Source organism: Amblyomma americanum, chromosome 3, assembly GCF_052857255.1.
Source record: "Amblyomma americanum isolate KBUSLIRL-KWMA chromosome 3, ASM5285725v1, whole genome shotgun sequence".
NCBI lineage: Eukaryota > Metazoa > Arthropoda > Arachnida > Ixodida > Ixodidae > Amblyomma > Amblyomma americanum.
Genome location: NC_135499.1, coordinates 979,061 through 998,793, shown reverse-complemented (window position 1 = coordinate 998,793; position 19,733 = coordinate 979,061). Strand labels below are relative to the sequence as shown.

Genomic DNA, 19,733 nt, shown 5'->3' with positions numbered 1-19,733 from the left:
CCTCTCGGTTTTATCGGTTCTTGGCTGACTTTGCGTTACCTAGATATGTATCACTTTGATATTGTGCACTTCGTTTTGTTTTTTTGTATTAGATAGTTGAACGCGTTTGCTATGTTCTTGGTCACGTGGGTGTTGGTCTGCGTTATATAAGCAGCTCATCTTTCTGAATAAATGTGTTGGTAGTCAGCGCCCTGTCCTGTCCACTTCTGTTCGTCGTTGTTTTTTTTCGCGCTGCATTCTTTTACCATGTTCACTGACCAACAAGCCCAAACAGCCGCTTTACTTGCGTGCTTGCATGCTTTTGCGCTGCTCCTTTTCCTTGGTTCAAAATGCACTAACTAGGCTAAAAACAAGTTTTACTGAAGCAAAAAGTTTAAGGCAAGCATTCTCAAAAACAGCACCACAAGCGACGCTTACCACAGTGTGCTTGGTTGGCACAAAATCTTCGCGAGAAATAGCCTTTGTCCATGCTGCCCTTTGCGTCTCGTCGGCAGGAAACTTGTAGACGCGGACACTCGGATCACCATCATTATTTGATCTGCAGCCTGGGGCGCAGCAGCAGCCAGGCATTTCAGAACTGAGGCTACGCAGGTTCAAACACGCAAACGAAGCCTCTGCAGATGAAAAAGCTTGCACAGTTCTTGAGCTCTTCCGTGAAAACGCGACACATTCACGTCAGCTAGCACCATGACCATGTGCGTACTGGTTGTCTCAGTGTTCCCAACCAACTTAGGATGCGGACTGGCATTAGCTTTCAAGCGCAAGTAGAGTTTGATATTAAACATTGTTAAAGCCGCAGTTGACAGCAAGGATGCAAGGCTTAACACGACATTTATTTTTGCAATATTTCAAACTATAAACTAGTTAATATAAGCGTGGCAAAAATGAGAAAAGAGCTTTCTTGAGTTTTATTTGAAGCGACAAGAAAATAGCCGAGTTCGAGCCAAGCCAGGATAATTTCAAATCCGATCGAGGGAACAGAATTTTTCCGCTTAGTCAGTTTTCTCCCAGATGGCGCCACGTCAACCTGCTGCGCGCTGCATCTCTTAGCAGTGACGTAGACGCTCGGCGAGGAGGTCATGCGGGGGCCTTGTAAAGTTATCTAGGTGGTATTGCTTCGGCTGGGATCGTCGGCACGAGCGGACGTGTCGCTCGCGGCTCCCCTCTTCGCCGGCGGTGCGACGAAGCGACGGGGAGACAGGCTCCCGTACTCGTCCCGTCCGGCCTTCGGAGTATATATCCCTTGCCCTAGCGCGGGCGAACATTCGCTCGGAACCTTGCTGGTGAGTCGGACGTCCTCGATTCATTAGCGTACCTTGTTGCTAGCTGGCGTTATTGTTTCTGCAGCAATAAATGCCTGTTTGCGTCAGCCAATGTGTCGTTCCTTTGTTCCCCCAGAGCAAGGCCCGCCGTGGTCGGCGAGCGCTCGGTAGCGTACGCGATCACGGGGTGGGGTCCGGGCGGCTTTTAACCATGTCAGCCGCGTTTGAGTGGGGAGAACGTACTTTTCTCCCCAGTCAACCCCACAGCTTCAAACACGGCTGTTTTTGAAACGACTTCTCCGGCGCTGCAGACTTGGGCTACCTTCCATTCGAAGTTTGTTTATCTCTAATGCTAATGAGAAGCCTGTTTTGACAATAGTTTCTAAATTGTGCTTTATTCAGGGCCGCAGGTAGGCGGCGACGGCCATTACAGAGGGCGCAGCATGCAAGAACGAGTTCACGCGATTGGCTGGTTCGCACCGCCGCGCGGGCAAGAGGCTGGCGGCGGGGCGAAAAGACCTGATCGCGCTAGATAGGGAGCGCATAGCGAGTTTTAGCGCCGCTGGGCCTAGTTATTCGCACGTTTTTCGAGATGGGCCTTTAGGTGCTTCTCAGTCCTGGGCTGGTGCCGCTGCAAGAGCAGCAGTGCTGACTATCTGCACGTAATATTCCCCTTGAGGTCCTTCCTTCTGTAGTAAGTTGCGCCGCCTGTGGTTCGGCGCAGGACTTACTGGCGTAGATTCGACTTTGGGCCACAGAGCGACAGGCGTGTTTTCGAGCGCTCATGCCTTGCTGGGCTCTATCTGCCACTTACAGTGACTGCTATCTCGGACACCGCTGTCTCAAACCCGCCGCCGCCGGCTTGCTGCCGGAGGCCACCGTTGCTACGTGTTACCTCCCGTCAAAGTTTTTTGTGCTTGCATGGCCCCGCCGGACTAATCTGAACGACCAAACGACGTGCCGCTGCCCGAAGAAATGGACGTGCAGGCTCCAGACAACTCGGCAGCAGACTCCAACGGCGAACGCTGCCACTGCTGTCATGGCACCAAAGATGCTCCTCATGCCGGACGCCATCCCCTTCGCCCCACTCTTTATGTCGGCCAAGAGAAATGGCGCTGAAGCCAAATCTGAGCATGCTGTTCATGAAGCTCGCGTCAGTTCTGCTGCATCGAATGTAGAAAAAAAAGTACGAAGCTTGCCCTCCTACACTGCTCGTAACATGTCCAGGGATTACGCCCATGCGCCAGGCTCCTGTTATTTTCCAGGATGAAGTGGGCGGCTGGAAAATAGTTGCTACCGTACGACAGACACCAACGCACCATCATACGGTCATATGACTCTGTATATTCAAATAAACTCCTAATCTATGATGCCTAGGCCGAAGCCTAACCAGCCGTGCCGCGTCATGGATGGGCGCTTTAAACGGAGAGAACGCGCCATGTATCGGCGCATCTCCGTCTCTCTGAGGAAGGCACAATACTTTCTTTTCTTTCTTTATTTATTGCTTAGACATTTTTGCTACTTAAGCCGGAGCGACCAGCTCGCTGTCGACGTGGCGGAAGCGATGTGCGTGTCGCACTTGTTATTGTAGCATACTTTCCAATCAGCGGAAAGGACGTGCCATTTCAAGAATACGAAACCGCTGGTCACAATCAAATAAGAGGCGTTATTAGAAACGCTGGTGACGTGGCTTCTGGGGAAATAACGAAGTTTTTGCATTGCCGAAAGTGCCAATCCTGCAGGCGCGCCCACTTCCATAATGATATTGGAAGACAGCAGCCTACCCTGAAAAGTCGGGCAGCGGTCATTTACTGTCCATGTTTCTCCGTACGGTCCACGAGTTGCGGTTTGGGACATGTCACAAGATTGGGAATCGCAAGGACTAATTCCCCTATGTGGTGGCAGAAAGATGCTTCACCTGCGGTTTGCCAAAACATGAAAAGGGTACACCAAGCTCGAACGCAGAACCTAAATGCCCGGATTGCGGTGGGTTTTTTTGGTCACAACGTAACATTTTCTAAAATGTCGTCAACTGAACAAACAAATCGCACAAAAGCATGTCGCCTGCAAAATGGCAACGCATGAAACGGCAGACACAGGAGCGTCGGCACTACGAACTCGAGAGCGGTACGGAACAAAACACATCTAGATTCATGGCTAAGGCAACGCGCTGAAGTTTCTACACCAGCCCGCAGGTACCCCACGCAAAATTAGGAAGCAGCAAAACCTCCTTCTCTGATGTCGTAAAACAGGCAAACGCGCACCTAACAGCTAGTCCCGCACCGGGTCCCGTACGCCCAACAAGGAGTCAACCTCAGCGGGAGCGGCAAATCGAAGTAACGAAGCTCAGCCTGCGACAACCTTTTCATAGCCCCACGATAATTCATATCTTCCCACTCCAACGACACCCCTAGATCTCGTCTTGAACAAAATATGGCACAATCTTTTTTTTTTTATTCGCAAGTGTGCCATGAGGCATAAAGCGAAAAAAGAGGAAGGAATGCGGGAGATTGAAAGTTAAAACGAGTGAAGACCCGTTGCGCTGCGGTACTCGTAGAGGTTGCTGATGAAACTATTGTTCATAGTCCACTGCACATAGTCGCGTTCGCGGTTCCACCGCAGGCCCACTTTTCTGAGGCGCCGTTTTCTGATAGCAGCCGTCGCTGGGCACGTCCACAACAAGCTCCGCACATCCAAATGTCCGGTTCAGCGCTACAGTGAGGGCACCTGTCCGTTGCTGGCAGATCTTTTACACGCCACCGGTGACACACAGATGGTGTCAGAGCCGCCCCTGTCCGAATCCGGCGCACGGGTGCTTCCTCCTGCCGAGTAAGCATACGGGGGAGAGGGTGCGAACACGGAGGAATAAGAGCGCGTTTTCGCTGGCGGAGAACTTCGGAATCGGAAACATGGGACAGGAACGGATCTGGGGGAAGAGGGGAAGGTGGCGGGTCGTCTGATGTGTCAAGGCGAGTCATAGCATCCGCTTGAATGTTATGTGGATCCTGGGCATGGCCGCGAATCCAGTGTATGGGCACAGGACATGGATACTTTGCGCAGAGCACGTGAATTGATTGTGAAATCTGGAATGTGCGTCGTACAGACTTAAGCTGTTCAAGCGCGGCGCGGGAGTAGGTGCAAATATGAACTGTATTGAATGTTGTAACGAGCGGAAGGGAAGCAATGGCATTATAAATAGCTTGAAGTTCCAATGCCTTGAAGCTATCAATCTTGAGGCTATACGCGCCATTACATATCTGCCTGGTTTAACACCCATACCTGTGCTACAGGAGTTCGCCGAACTTAATACACTTAGTGAACTCATCGACCAACGGGTGGCAAACAGAGCTCGAAAACAGTCTCTCCAACGTCATCGTTTAAAGACTCTTCCTCCGTGGTCATAATGCCAGCTCACACACAATCCCCCACTGTTTTCCCGTCGGCATCAGCCGCGTACCTGCCTGGCGGGTGGAAATTGTACACGGATGCATCACATATTGCAGAGAGGGGAGTTACTGCTGTGTATAGTCCATCTCATCCGCATCTCAACTCTCGCGTGACGTATACAGCGGATACGTGCACTCCCTAAGTATGAAACAATCAGAGTTGTTGATCCTACAAAGAGTCCATGAACTTATCAGCGTTGTTTTTTTTGGGGGGTCTTAAGAAGACGCACCATAAAACGTACACGAGAAAGCTGTACAGGACGACAAGCTACTAACTGGTTCATGTATTGGAAGACATACAATGTTATGTAATAGCTATATGGAGCAGAGGTAATCTGTCAGGCAGGGGGTCGATGGCCTGGGACAGCCGAACAGAACACAAGCGCACACCACAACGTTTTCGTCGTTCTAGCCACTTCGTCGTCATCCCGTCCGTAGCACTAACTTCCCGCTGCAAAAGCACAGTCCCGGTGCTCACTACACAGGTAATCGAGAGTGCGAGTAGTAAGGCTTGAGGCATGACACATATACGATGCCGTTGCAGGGTGTAGCGGGCGGCAACTGTGGATGCAGCGGAGTGATGTCGTACGTCACTGAGGTCACGGGACATATGGCGCGATAAGGGCCTGTATAACGTAGCAAAAGTGTTTCACACAGGCTGATACGTCGGGACAGGTCTACAGCAGCACAAGGGAGCCAGGAGAGTGGGTGACGTCGCGACAGTCATGATGGAGTTTCTCAGAGAATTGGGACGCCGAAGACCGCTGGCGAGCTAGAAGACGGGCGGCGTCTGCACAGGCGATGGCGTCCCGACCGTAAGTGCTCGTGAAAGCGGTGACGGACAGTACACTGTCGTAGGGCAGCGAATGATCGCGGCCAAACAGAAAATAAAGAAGGAGGGAAACCTGCTGTATCGTGACGTGTGTCTGCGAATGTCCCAAACGGGAGGCTGATATTCCAGTCACGCTAATGGACGGAGACGTACATGGACGCTATGTCCTCATGTAGAGGTAGAGGGCTTCGTGTTTACGAGAAATAATTACGTAAACACAGGAAAACACATGTACACGCAAATCTACAAAATGAACTGTATTGAGCATTAACTTCCAGAGTGCTCAGCAACGAGCGGAAGACAGCGACCGACCGACTCACGGTTCTCGTGCGCGAACAGGAGATTACGGGCGGCGCCGGCTGTGACTCCGTCCCGTATGTGCTGCTATAAACTTTTCAGACGTTCGGTCTGGCCGCTCATGATTGGGTGGTAGGCCGTGGTGAATTGATGATGGACGGAGCAGGAGCGGACAAGTTCGGCGACCACTTGGGGGAAAAAAAGCAGCGGCTGGAATCGGTGAGCAGGTGGCGTCGCCATAGCACAGGGGCAGATCCAGTCGGTGGAACAGTCAATAAGAGCTGAATGGGTGGTTAAAATGGTTAAAAAGTCAAGGCTTGCAGGGATCGCGTCCTGAGGGCAGCTGGTCAGGATGGTCAACAGAACTGGAATGCGGCGTCCGGCAATGCTGACATGCGCAGTGCACATCGCCGACGCGAAAGGAGGACGTAGCAGCGTGCTTTAAAGCTTTCTTGGGGCGGCGGTGCAAAGAGCTCAGGTCAGACACTTGGACACCATTATCAGTGTTTATATAGGCATATCGCCACCGATCAGCTTCAGTAAACGACCATAAAAAGGATAAGAGAAAGCATGTACGTTTGACGAAAGGTATCTCAAAGCGATAAAGGCGAACCATTAACCTAAGAAATAAACGCTAAAGATGGCATGCAGTGCATAGTGGCCAAAGTAGCATGAAATAAGGGTATCTGTGGAATGAAAATGCATTAAAAAGATGAAAACCGCCAAACACATGGTACTTCATAAGACCTTCGGAAATGGCTTCTTGCACTGTGCACTTCAGTAAACACTCGAAAAGGCACCCGTACACGTGGTCTTAACTCGGGAGAACCATGCCCTAGAAACAAGCGCCCACACCATCATGGAGCGCCTCATGCTTTTGGGCATGTTCCATCTAGGCACACGCCCTCCAACAACCGCAGCAGCGCACACGCTGCCTATCCCTTGGGCAGCAGCAAACATCACTGCCTCCGATGCAACACGCCTCTTCGTGTCTAACTCTTCTGGGCCATCGCCATGGGCAACTGTCTCGCAGTCGATTTCTCGCTTACTTCGCAGCAAGAGGGCCAACATGGTCGCCCAGTCCTTCTGCACGCAAGACGGCACGAGTCTATTAAACATCGGCCTTCTAGCGGTTAGCGACCCATTGCTGCGAATAATAGGCCACGACAGCTACGCCCTGTCAGAAGACCTCGCTGCACCGACGAAAACAGCAGTGTACGTGTGGCAGGGAGAAATATATGTGTAGCTAAACACGCAACCCTGGTACGGCATGACCTTCAGTGCTGTCGGTTGCCGGGTGCAAGTCCCTTCACAGCGTACAATCCGCGTCTTTTCCGTGCACATGGCTCCCAAAAACACAAGGCATCCGTTGACCTCATCTTAAGAGGCTTTGCCCGCAAGACATTATACTCGTGTGTGGGGCCTTGAGCTCTCAGAGCATCGCATAATGATACAACAGATGCAGCCGGTGAGGCAGGCGTGTGTTGCCATATACCTTGCCACCAACCGTACACGTCATCAGATCTCAGAGTAGCCTTCCACAGCTGCTCTGACTGGAGGTGCCGAAGAATTTCATGGGATGCGACCCCTTTCCGATACTCATGTATACCTTCGCACAGGCCAGATCAGTATAAAAATGAAACCGGGCGCCACTGCAAAGTTTACCCACATCACACACTGGGACTAATTTCGTGAAATATCGGGGCAGCAGCCTCGAGCCGAAAATATTGTTCAGCGGGTATCACAACTGCGCAGCCACGAGGAGCGCCACCAAGAGCCTACCGGTTTCTTCTGACCACTCCGAGCCTCAGCAGGCGGTCTCGCCCAGCGCACCACAAAACATGGTTGCGTAAAATACAACGGTCCTTTGAAGACTTATCTGCTACGGTCTCGTCATACAGCCCAAAGGTCGGACCTCAAAGGGCAGACCCTTACGTCTAAGGTTGGGCCATCCTTCACTCACTGATCGGCCATCGCTAGACCTCTGACGGGGAGGCGTGCATGGTCCTCCGGGAAGGTATCAGCGCTAAGGAACTCGCTCAGGTGTGCGTGTCTCGCCTAAACAATTTACCCCCAAGCACAAGCAAGCCCTCCTAGACGAGTTTAAACGTGTCTGGGATACTGAGGGTTTATCCTCTACATTTTATTTATTTGTTTTACAATACTGCCAGCCGCCTTTTAGCGGCCGAAGCAGGAATGGGCAGAGTACAGTGCATTTGCAAACAGGCAAGCAAGTGGTGTACATTGGGCACGGCGACCTTGCAAGGATGTGGACGCTTAATCCGTTCCTCTTTATTGCGCAGTTAATTAAGCGGTACAGATTAAGCGTTCACATCCTTGCAACGCCACCGTGCCCAATGGAGACGCTGGTCCCGAGTGGGGCATTTATAGGCGGGTGGCGTGAGGGCACGTGTGTCCACTGATTCGGCTATCAGGTGATCCCAAGCGTAGGGTGAAGTACAAGATCCATATGGAAGGTGGTTATGTTCACTATGTGATGTTCACTTACAACACGGAAGTTCCCGGTAGCCAGACACCCATTCCTGAGCCTGGCTAGCCGTCACAAACCTCTGTCCTATTTCTGTGACCTCTTCTCTCTGTAAAGTGAAGGCAAGCATAGTCAGCACACGCTTGACGCGGTACCTTAAAGTTCGCGACATTTTGACCCCCCAGATAGTACGGATTCCGCCCCTGGCTATCCACACAAGATGTGCTGCCTCGCCTGAGAGAGGACGGCCTCGATTCTGATTGGGTGCACCCAAGAGCTGTTGTCAGAGGCCTTTGATGTCATGCCACAGAGCACTAGTGTGACTAAAGCTCTCGCCCATGGACTTGAAGGGAAAATTTTCAACTTCATAGCGGGTTTTCTTGAAGGGCGAATCTACTCAGACAAAGTTGGTCACGACGCCAGTGCTATTTAATCCTACCAAGTAAGCGTTCCCCAAGACACGGCCATCTCACCTATATTGTCAATATACCTATGCACCACTTGCCGAGGCGCCTTGCGTACGTACCAGGGATAAAGGACGCGGTGCATGCCGGAGATGCAACTGTGTGGGCGCATCAGGGATTCATTGGCTACAAGGAGGATGTCTTAGAAAAAGCTCTTGAAATTATTCACAACTATGCCACGGAGACTGGTTTGCACACTTCCCCTATAAAACCGACTTGGTCGTCATTCTGGTGGCCGATCTCTCTTTACCAAACAGTAAGAAAAGCACGTTTTCAACTTTGCAAACTAATTATGCACACTTAGAATCTATAACCGCGCCCGTAGGCCAAACGAACGTTACTTGCGGCAATTAGTTCAAGCTTGTCTCGTCGCCCGTGCATGGTACGGCCGGCCGTATCATCCCGTCAACTGCGCACAGTTTCTCGCGCTTGACCGTTTCATAACGTATAAACTTGGGCTTACTGGTTCATATTGTAGCGTCAAGATGTCTAACGCAACTAGTGAATATATTCACAGAGGGAAATCACACAATACTGCGCAACCGAACAACCTAGGCTAGCGGGGCCCAGCACCACCAAAGCAAAATTGTTCTCTTCGCGTTGTATATGCACGAGCGGAGCATGTGGTCCACGTCCACGGCCGTGGCAATATTTCCGAGTGATAGCGCATCAAAAAGAAGAGCCGTGAACAATGGCTGACACAGACAGACCGCTTACTTAACGAGACCAAACACGTCATCACAGAATGTATCCGCGGTACACGCGCCTCGAAGCGCTCAAGAGCTGTAGCAAGCTCAGCGCCTGCCAGAGCTCGTCATCCACACGCAGGAGACGAGACTTGGCACCACACGCTTCTGCTCTTCGCGCACCATGTCCACGCATTCAGCCCAGAAAGACGCCTTGCTCACTGAGGGGAGGCCACTTCCACTTATAAGGTTGCACATCAGCGAATGCGACGCCCCTACCAAGAGACTTGCCAGGCTATGAGTTCGCTCTTCTTAACTGCATTCACTCTTGCTATGTCACTGCGTGGTACGAGCAGACAAATGAAAATCAGGGCCGACTCCACCATATAACGTTAAGGCCCATGAACAAAACTAATGGCTATCATAGACTATTTGGAACTTCGTCTGAAACTGACGTCATTCACTACCGGTGTAAAAAGACTCTCAGGGCGCCTATGCGCCGACGTTCTTTATGCACACCGGGTATTGCACAAGATTAGCCATAAGACATGCTTGCTCCGCCAGCGCGGTCACCATGTTGCCATCCTTGCGATCCAGCGCACTGCGGTATCCCCCGCAAACGAGAAGGCTCATAGACTAGCTCGCGCTCATCTCTCTACCGTGCTAGCCAGAGCGTCAAATACTGTTTTCTTTCTTTCGCCACCACACCTGAGATAGTGGATCTGATTGCAGACAAGCATCTGGCCAAACAAGATCATGCGGCCTGCCTCACGGCAGTGGGTAACACTCTCTGTACCTGCGCTTCCCACGAAGGTGTTCACACGAATAGAACCGGTCTTGCTTTGGGGACTTCAAACGCATTCTCTCTACCCCTTTCCTGTTGCACCGTTTTCATATCGATAGCATCACACCACCTGTACCTGGCTCCTGCTCCATGTGCAATTGCCTTTCTGATCTCAACCAGCTGTTCTGGGAGTGCTGTCTTCGTGCCCTCGCCACCATTAAGCGGGGACCCTGGCCTTCTCTGCGGGCCTGACAGCATCCCACCCCTCCAGATCGTGCCGTTGAGCTCTGGCGGCCACCCGTGTTCCTCCAGCGCCCGGAGGTTGGCTCCGCAAAGGCCACAAGACGCGCGCTTCCCTCATCTAGCTGTCTCCGGAAAGTCCGTTAATAAAACGCAGAAAGATTTACCCCTCTCATTTATAATATACCCCCTCCCCCCCCCCCCCCCCCTTATTCTACACCTCGGTGCATTCTGATGTGGAAAAAACACGGTTTCATTCATTCTTGGCGGCATATTTGCCAACGAGTGGCGCCGTCCCTGCTACAGACGCTTCCTTGAGCCGACTGTTACTTCAGCCGTCGGAGCTGCATTCGCTTTTATCCAGTATCTTGCTCGGTACGCCTAGCAGCTTGGTTGTGTACGCATAAATTTAACTGACGTGCGCTGTCCGTCTGGACAGGGCCAGCTAAACCCTTCAGTGAGAACGAAGAACAAGCGGACACAATTTGTGTGCGAAGCTTGTTTCCGGTTACGTTCGTTAAAAAGTTATCTGGCTCCCTCGGGCAACTTTTAGCCAGCTAAAACGTGTTCTTTTGAATGTACTCCTCCGTCCGCAGTTTTTAGTCATCGACTGCTCTATGTATATGTTCACTTATATAGTGATCACTTCTAGGAAAGGTGCCGAGTGCTCATGAGTATTCTTCGCTGAGGCGCATCCTGCAGAATAGATTGCACTGCAACCTGTCTGTCCTAGATTCACCTTCCGGTTTATCGAAGAAATAACGGCAATTTAGATTTCGGTGGAAAAGTTGTTTTTGTCATTATCATTATCACGTCACTGCATATTGCACATTTCGTTAGTCCTCTATAAACAACCCCAGCTGCTGATGGAACAGATAACGCCGTCCTTCGCAGCCTATATCACTTTGAGACATTAAACCCCGTTAGCCAAATAATAATAATAATACTGTAATATAGCAGGACAGCTTGGTCCCAGTGCAAGCAACTACCGTAGAGTAGAAAGACGGTTGTGTCCAATGCGCCAGACCTGACTTCTAAACCGTCTTTTTGAACTAGCTCGACGTCGCGCTGACTGATCGCTACCTCGCCGCTGCCTTCTGGTCTTCGCCCAGAAGTCCCGAGTCTTCTTACAACACTTTATTTTACCTTCGATAGAAGAAAAGGAGGCCGCTAAAAAGCCGCTTCTTAGAGCCGCGTGACGACGCGGCTGCCACCGTACATGACGGAATTTGGCAGCAAACGACAAGTCACGCTTGGGTAAATGAGAATCTAATAAATAAAGCTTTTCGTTCAGGCCAAAAAAATACCTTAATGTTAGTCAGGGAGAATGCGTGAGAGTAACAGAAACGCGCCACAAGGGGGAACACTGGTCGCTCAGAAATATATATTCATACTGTAAACAGGAAGGTGGGCAGCGGCGGCAGCCACACCGCCAGCGTACGGCTCATCGTTGTGGTGGTGATCGGAGCTTGGACGGCCATTTTGACTATGGATCATTGGGCTGTCTTTTTTTTCTATAAATCCCGTTACAGTATAAAGATTTCGCGGGTAACACAAACCAGACCATTTTCTGCGGACATTAATGTGTTACAGGTCCCACCGCCGTTAGAAGCTGCTATTAAGTCTCCTGGAGCTGGGCGCCGACGCCTGCTCAGCTAGTGACGCATTGATTTCAGAGGCCCACGGCAGTGTTGATGCAGTCTTTAGCAGTGTTCATGCTACAGTGCTTGTACAGTTGGATGCTGCAATCTCCCGCAGAGCGGCCAGTGCCACAACGACTCGAGCGCGTACCTGACGAGCATCATGCAGTGGGCGCAAGACGCTGGCATGTGGACGGGCATCGTGACCACCTCCAAAGTGACGCACGCCACGCCGGCGGGCAGCTACGCGCACTCGGGTCACCGCGACTGGGAGGGCCAGGTGCCCGACGGCTGCGCGGCTGAGGACATCGCCTGGCAGCTCGTCCACCGGCAGCCCGGCGCCAGCTTCAAGGTACGGCGATGTTTATTTTTTGCGACTGCTGGTCTCGTTGGTCGCATTTGTTTTCCGGATTTCTGATTCGGGTTCTGTCGGATGCGCAAGTCATGCTCAGTGAGACTGCATTCCAGCTCGGCACTCTTGGCAAGGTCCCTGAATCCATCTTCCGCGGCAGTTCTTTATTTTTGCATGAAAAGGAGACCAGCTTCTCGGTTCTGTCGTGTTCGTAAGGTATTACTGCGACGTGGCGCAAAATCGTAATTGCTTGATGGTCGTTTTTGACTGAATAGGATTATTGGCCTTATCACAGCATCCAAAATGATTTTTCTCTCCGGAAGTTCTCAGTCTTTGACCACGTGAAGTAGCCTGCTAACTCGGAACTGCTCTTTCATCCTTTCAAGCTCCCTGTGGTCTACCGCCCTTCATTTTACGCCTTCATGTCCTTTTCTTTCTGGAACCACTTTTGACGCCAAACGACCGCTTGGGGCATGATTCCCGGCAGGAATGTGACCGTCTATTCGCTAGTTGAAAGGTCTGCCAGCGGAAGTCTTGTTGGCACGACACGCGCATAACTGCGTGGCTGCCAGACGTAGACACAATCAACAGATCACCTTTAGTAGGAAACATTTTGCAGCGTTGTGTGAACAGCAGTGGCGTTTTTAGACGCGCCTTTCGACGCTGACTTTGCAGATGGATATTCCAGTTTTCTTTTTTTTCTTTTTCTATCTGTCTGCCACTTCGCGCTTCGGCCGGCACTGGCTTCAGGTGAGAAGGGTACTGGGGAAGGGCATAGTACCTGGATTCGACATGCTTCTCTTGGTGTCTTCGGCAAAGTTACAACAAGCAAATGAAGGCTGCAGACATCTGAGTTATTCCATGTCGAATATACGGTTGCCATTCATTTCCTGATATCAGTTTCAGCCACTCTTCACTAAGTATTATGTCTGTGGGGATCTTGCGGAAATAAACGACAAGTTGGTTCTTTAGAGAAGGCATTCAGAAGACCGGACTGGGAACAGTCGAGGATAACAGCTAATAGGGAATACCTGAGCAATGTGCGATTTGCTTATTGCATTGCCTTGCTAAGTCACTCAGGAGATGAACTGAAAAGCATGATCAATGACATAGGCAGACGAGAACGGTGGTTCTAAAGATTAACATGCAGAAACCCAAAGTAATGTTCAACAGCTTCGAAAGGAACAGCAGTTTGCGATTGGTAGCGATGTGCCCGAAGTGGTAACGGAATATGTCTGCTTAGGGCAGGTAGTTACAGCTGATCCGGATCATGAGAGGGAAATAACTAGAAAGATAACAATGAGGTGGAGCGCATGTGTCAGGTTCTCTCAGATCATTAATCCAAGCTTACTAATGTCCCTCAAAAGAGTAGTACATAACAGCTGTATCTGACCGGTACTCACCTGCGGGCAATAACGTAGGCTAACGAAAATGGTTCAACTTTAATTGAAGACAAGGCAGGGAGATATGGAGTATAGCAGTACGCTTCATATACTCAAATTTTTCTAGACATTCTAGCGTATCTAACCTACTTCACAAAGCAGATCTTCACACCTTAGCACAGCGCAGAATAACATCAAGGCTTAAATTTCTGTACTTACTTTATTACGGTCATTTGAACATCTCAAGAGAAACATACCTCCAGGAACCATTCCGTCACTCTTCAAGAAATAACCATGAAAAAGCACTTCATCAACCCATAAGCCACATTAATGCTCATAAATATTCTTTATTCCCATCGGCTATTTTTTGCTGGAATAAACTACCACCGGCTGCTGTAAACTGCAACTCAATCGAATCATTCATAGAGCATGTTAACAGAGTTGAATCACTGTCAGTACCACCGTGATGAACCTATGTCGCCCAATTTCCATTTGTATTTTCTTTGCAATTACATGTGTTTCCTTTTCAACCCGCTAGTTTCTTCTCCTGGCTTTGACGTCATTAGTACCCTGTGCCACTATAGCGATGAAATGTTATTTTTGTACCCTTGTACTTTACGTATTCCCTTTGTTTTATATTCCCTCCTTGTAACCACTCCTGCATGGGCCCGAGAAGGGCCTGCAGTATCTGTAAATAAATAAATAAATAAATAAATAAATAAATAAATAAATAAATAAATAAAATGATAGGTGTAACGTTAAGAGACCGGAAGCGGGCAGAGTGAGTGAGGGAACAAACTCGTGTTAATGGCATCCTATAGTCGAAATCAAGACGAAACAATTGGTTTGGGCTGAACGTGTGCTGCGAAGGAAAGACAGCCGATGGTCGTTAAGAGTAAATCATTCGATACCAAGGGAGGGCAAGCGTAGCTGGGCCGGAGAAATTTAAGTGGGTGGGTGAGATGAAGCTTGCGAGGATGAAATGGCCACAGTAGGCACAGGACAGGGTATATTGTAGAGATACGGGACAGGATGCGTGGATGCTCTTCAACAATGTGATCACGTTTAGCCAATAAAGGTGCGAGCTTCAGTAAAACTTTTTTTGGGCTAGTTGGTGCATTTGGAACCAAGGAAAAGGAGCAGCGCAAAAGCATGCAACCGCACGAGAAGAAAGGACGAGACACGCGCTAGACACGCGCTGCGCGTGTCTCGTCCTTTCTTGTGCGGTTGCATGCTTTTGCGCTGCTCCTTTTCCTTGGTTCAAAGGTGCGGGCGGCTCAGGGACAGCAAGAGCACAACTCCAGGTTTCTATTCAGTAACTCAGTTTAGTGTCAGGACACAGCGTCGCTGCGTTGCGGCGGCGCACGTAAACAGCAGAGGGCTAGGCGGAGGACTGTTACTGCTGCCGCATGCTGTCACTGCTGGCGCTGCTGCGGTTGTCTGCCTGCCGGCCAAGCATTGCACCCCGTAACTGTTTCTCGCTGAAATGGCCTTTTCTCTACTTACAAATTGGCGGGCATGTTATTAAGATTTTCCAGAAGACACTAAATTTGACACGTTCTGAATGCCGTCAATGCTACCTTCTCGGTAAATGTTCAACAGTAAGTAAACACGTGTGTTCAAGAAGAAAAGTGAAGATGCTAAAAAAGCTCTTAAGTGTCCGTCGTGTCGCTCGTCTGCATCTAAAGCTTCCAAAGATGAAACCCTGACTCTGCCTGTAGAGTTTAACAAATAGCCTGTCGACATTCACAAAAAGTTGACATTGTTAACGGCACAAATTGACGGGTGAACAAGACTTCTGTATGGAAGCCGAAACGTCTTGTTTTGACACAAATGTTTGGTTGGCGTCTTCTTTTTTCTGTTCAAATGAGTTACTACCCGAACAGACGAGATTTCATCAGACCTTAGATTTCAAATTGGCGATATATCTGCACTAAAGGAAACTGTTTCCAATATTTAGACTTCTGTTCAGGATTAGCCTGAAGTATATGACAACTTTTGGAAATATCTACTCTGCGTGACAGCGAGATCGCTAGCATCTGTATGCGCATTCAGAGCATTGAAGGGAGCCAGGACAACGAACAAGTGCAGATGTTGAGCGGCGAACTTAATGGTCTGCAACAATACAGCCGGCGCCACAACATCGAAATCCACGGCTTGCCGCTTAAGAAAAATGAAAATCTAGGGGAAGCAGCTAACGACCTTGCAAAAAACCTTGATCTGCCTGTTCTGGCTGAGTTCAAATCATTCACCGTCTTTCATCGCGCTCAAACATAGCGCCTATGGTGCTGACATGATTTGCGGAAGGTCACTGAATGCAGCTCGGCTTGCCAAGCATGGAGCGCTGAAAACAAGGGCATATACTTTATGAGGAAAGGAGCGCGAAAACAAGACGACGGACGAATACCGAACACACAGCACGAGCGCTGTGCGCAATAATTTGGTGGCTTTCAATCGCCAACTTTTCACGCTAGCGGAAACGAGGGCTGACGAGCAACAGTACTCTTGTATGGACTAGTGATTGAAATATCTTTGTAAGAAAGGAACCGGGTGCAAAAACAATCACGATTGTTTCCGAAGATTATCTTAAGTGTGTAGGTTTCGACCCTTTTTTTTTTTCAAGATGTCTAATATCTTTCCAACTTCCGGGCGTTAGAGCAGCCGTAAGATTACGTCCGTAAGATTATGCTACTGTACCTACAAGATGACGTTAATGAATTCCTATGGTTTGTTGAATTGTATGTGCAACTGTGTGCTCATAACAACTGGCAAGCCATTTTGTTTGGTGACTGGAATATTGATCATTCTGCAGACTATTAGCCCAAAACGAAACTTTGGAAGCCATTCTCGGCTATAGCCACGAGATCATCATCAACCTACCCACTCGTATAAGTATACTTTCAGATACATCAAATAGGCCTTCGCTTCGTAAATTTCATCCTAGACATAACTTCCTCAGGTACATTTTAATCATCCATTATAGATCATTTCCCACTTTTTGCATTGATTCCAATGAAGGGTCGTAGTGAAGATAAGAAGTACGAGCGAAACTATCAATGACGTTAACATTTTCAGATCCTCATCCCCAAGTTTTGAACAAACTTGATTCGTCAAAAGCTTATGCCATATTATTACAGGGTTAGTTCAGCAGCAGGAACGATAGGCCGCACACAGAAGACACACCAGAAAGCCAGGTCACTCAAGCACTTGCTGCAGCGTCTTTGTCGTCGTCGACTGCACAGCGACAGAACAACGTCCTTTTCGCTTCGCGCCTTAGTACTGTAACACTACCCCCACCTGCGCCCCGCGGAAGTAGGCGCAGTCCCTGGGCGGCCTAAGGGGGTGGGTGGGGTTGGTAGTGTTTAAGACGGGCGACGTGCACAAGCTGCGTGGAGGAGGCCACGGAAGAAGAGTGGGGGTGCAGCGAAGTGAGTTCATGGGTCACATCGCTCAGTTGCCCCAAGACGCGGTAAGGACCGACGAAACGAGGCAGGAGCTTCTCACACAGTCCCACACGGCGTGCAGGGAGCCAGAGGAGGACCAGGGAGCCGGGAGGGTAGTGGACGTCACGATGATGAAGGTCGTAACGACGTTTTTGGGTGGTCTGGGGAGCGTGGAGACGATCCCTAGCGATTTGGCGGGCGGCGTCAGCACGGGCAGTGGCGTCACAAGCATAACTGCTAGTAGAGAAGAAGAAGAAGAAAGAATTTTAATGAAAGAAAGGCGGAGAGGTCGGCCGGTGGTAACAGGGCCCTGGCCTGCTACTCCACACAGGGGAAAGGGAAGAGGAGGAAAAGGAAAGTGTGAATGAAGGCTGATGATGGCATAATACAATGAGTTTCACGGGTGATGTCTATGCACACGCACACACACACACACACACAACACTGGCTGGCGCTCGCATCGCGGTCACTGGACACACATAAAACTCAAAACTGGTGTCTGCAACACAACACCGACACATGTCATTAACCATGTAGGTTGTGCACAGGCGGTCACAAACGAGTATCCAGGCCTGTTTCACACAAAAAGTTGAGCAGGGCTTTTGTCACACGCCACCAATCAGAACGTCTCGTCCTTGCGCCCAGAAGAGTTTCCTCAGAGAGAGGGCGAGAGTCCAGGTTTTTCACGGTCGCCTCCAATGTTGTTCTTTCAGAAGTATACTTCGGGCACGCGCAAAGAAGGTGTCCAATAGTCTCTGGTGTGTTGCACTGTGCGCAACGTGGGTTACTTTCGATGCCGATCTTGTGAAGATAGTGTTTGGTGTAGGCAACGCAAGCCGTAGCCGGTGGAGTAAAGTCCCATGACGTCGCACCACCACAGATGGGAAATGTAATCGTGAGCCAGCGTCAAGCTTACACACGCGGTCCTGTTGATGACTCGGATCATGCCAGCGCGACTGCATTGCCGCCTGCATTAAATGCGCCAACAAGGCTCCAATGTCTGATCTTGAAAAGGCTATCTCAATGAAAGCACCATCACTATGTGCCATCCGAGCCTCGGCGTCAGCACGCTCGTTCCCGCTATGCCGCAATGGCTCGGTATCCATTGAAACTTTATGATATGGCCGCGGTGGAAAGCCTCGGCTAACAAAAGCACAATCTGTTGAACCAGCTGCTCGCATGCTCTTGGTTTTAGATAAGATTGTACGACCTGTAATGCCGATCTCGAAGTCGCAGAATATAGTCCATTGCTGCGCTGGCTGGTGACCAATATAAAGGACGGCTTCTCGTATGGCTGCCAATTCGGTTGCCGTAGAGGACGTTTTGTGCATGAGCCTGAAACGGTGACATGGGGCATTTCCTGGCACTATCACCGCTGCAGCTGAAGAAGTGGTCGTAACGGATCCGTCCACGAAACCATGCTGGGTGTTAGTATACATAGATGTAATGTATGACAGCGCCAGCTGTTTCAGTCCGACTGTTGGAATGTGCGTTTTCTTTGTTATCCCTGGGATTGTTGTCCGTATAGATGGTTTTGGTACTGCCCAAAGTGGCACCTCCGCAATCTGGTGTGGCACGTAGTTCGAAGGCAGCGCATTGCGCTGCATCCAAAGGGCTCTGGAAAAGGCTGCATCTGGACGCACCGCACTAATGTTAGTCAGGGGGTGATGACGATGCCTGGTCAGATGCCGCAAATGCACACGAAGTGGCTCCTGTTGAAAATAAATTCGTGCTGGGCAGGCGCGGGCCTCATAAAATGTGCCCCATGTAGAAGTTTTACATGGCAAACCCAAGCATACTCTTAAAGCACGAGCCTGCGCGCTTTCAAGCACACGCAGGCCTGATAGTCTGACCCCCGAGAGAACGGGTGCACTGTATCTGAGAAGGCCGACTACCAGCGCCTGGTACACGTGTAGTAAAGATCGCTCAGAGGGACCCCAACATTTTCCTGCCATACACCGCACAATGCTTGCAAAGCTGTCGAGCTTTTTCTTGAGCACAGAAATGTGCTTCGTCCAGGACAGGTCACGGTCTATCGTAACACCTAAGAATTTGTGATGTGTTACGTATGGAACAATTTGCCCGTACGATTGTGACCGGATACCACGCTATTATCTTGCGTGTGAAAGCCAATGTTACGCTTTTAGTTGGCGAAAGTTCAAGCCCCTGACGGCGCAAGTACACAGACGTAATGGACACCGAACGCTGCAATCTTGCTTGCACTTGGGGACGCGTGACACTTGATGTCCAGATGCAAATATCGTCTGCGTAGGCGGATATTGAAACAGTCTTCGGTAGTTGTTTGAAAAGGCCAATGAGCACGAGATTGAACAACGTTGGACTGAGCACTCCTCCCTGAGGAACACCACAAGCAACATGATGATCTGCTGTGTCACCTTCAAGAGTCTCCATGTAGA

At 50.0% G+C, this 19,733-nt stretch overlaps 1 protein-coding gene across 1 annotated transcript in view; it reads left to right on the top strand.

Moving 5' to 3' along the window:
• Window positions 1–19,733, top strand: part of LOC144124408 (alkaline phosphatase-like) — a 231,017-nt gene that overhangs the window by 87,414 nt on the left and 123,870 nt on the right. The window contains exon 3 of the mRNA XM_077657035.1: window positions 12,258–12,491. Within this exon, the coding sequence (XP_077513161.1) occupies window positions 12,258–12,491 (234 nt within the window). The remainder of the gene's footprint in view (window positions 1–12,257; window positions 12,492–19,733) is intronic.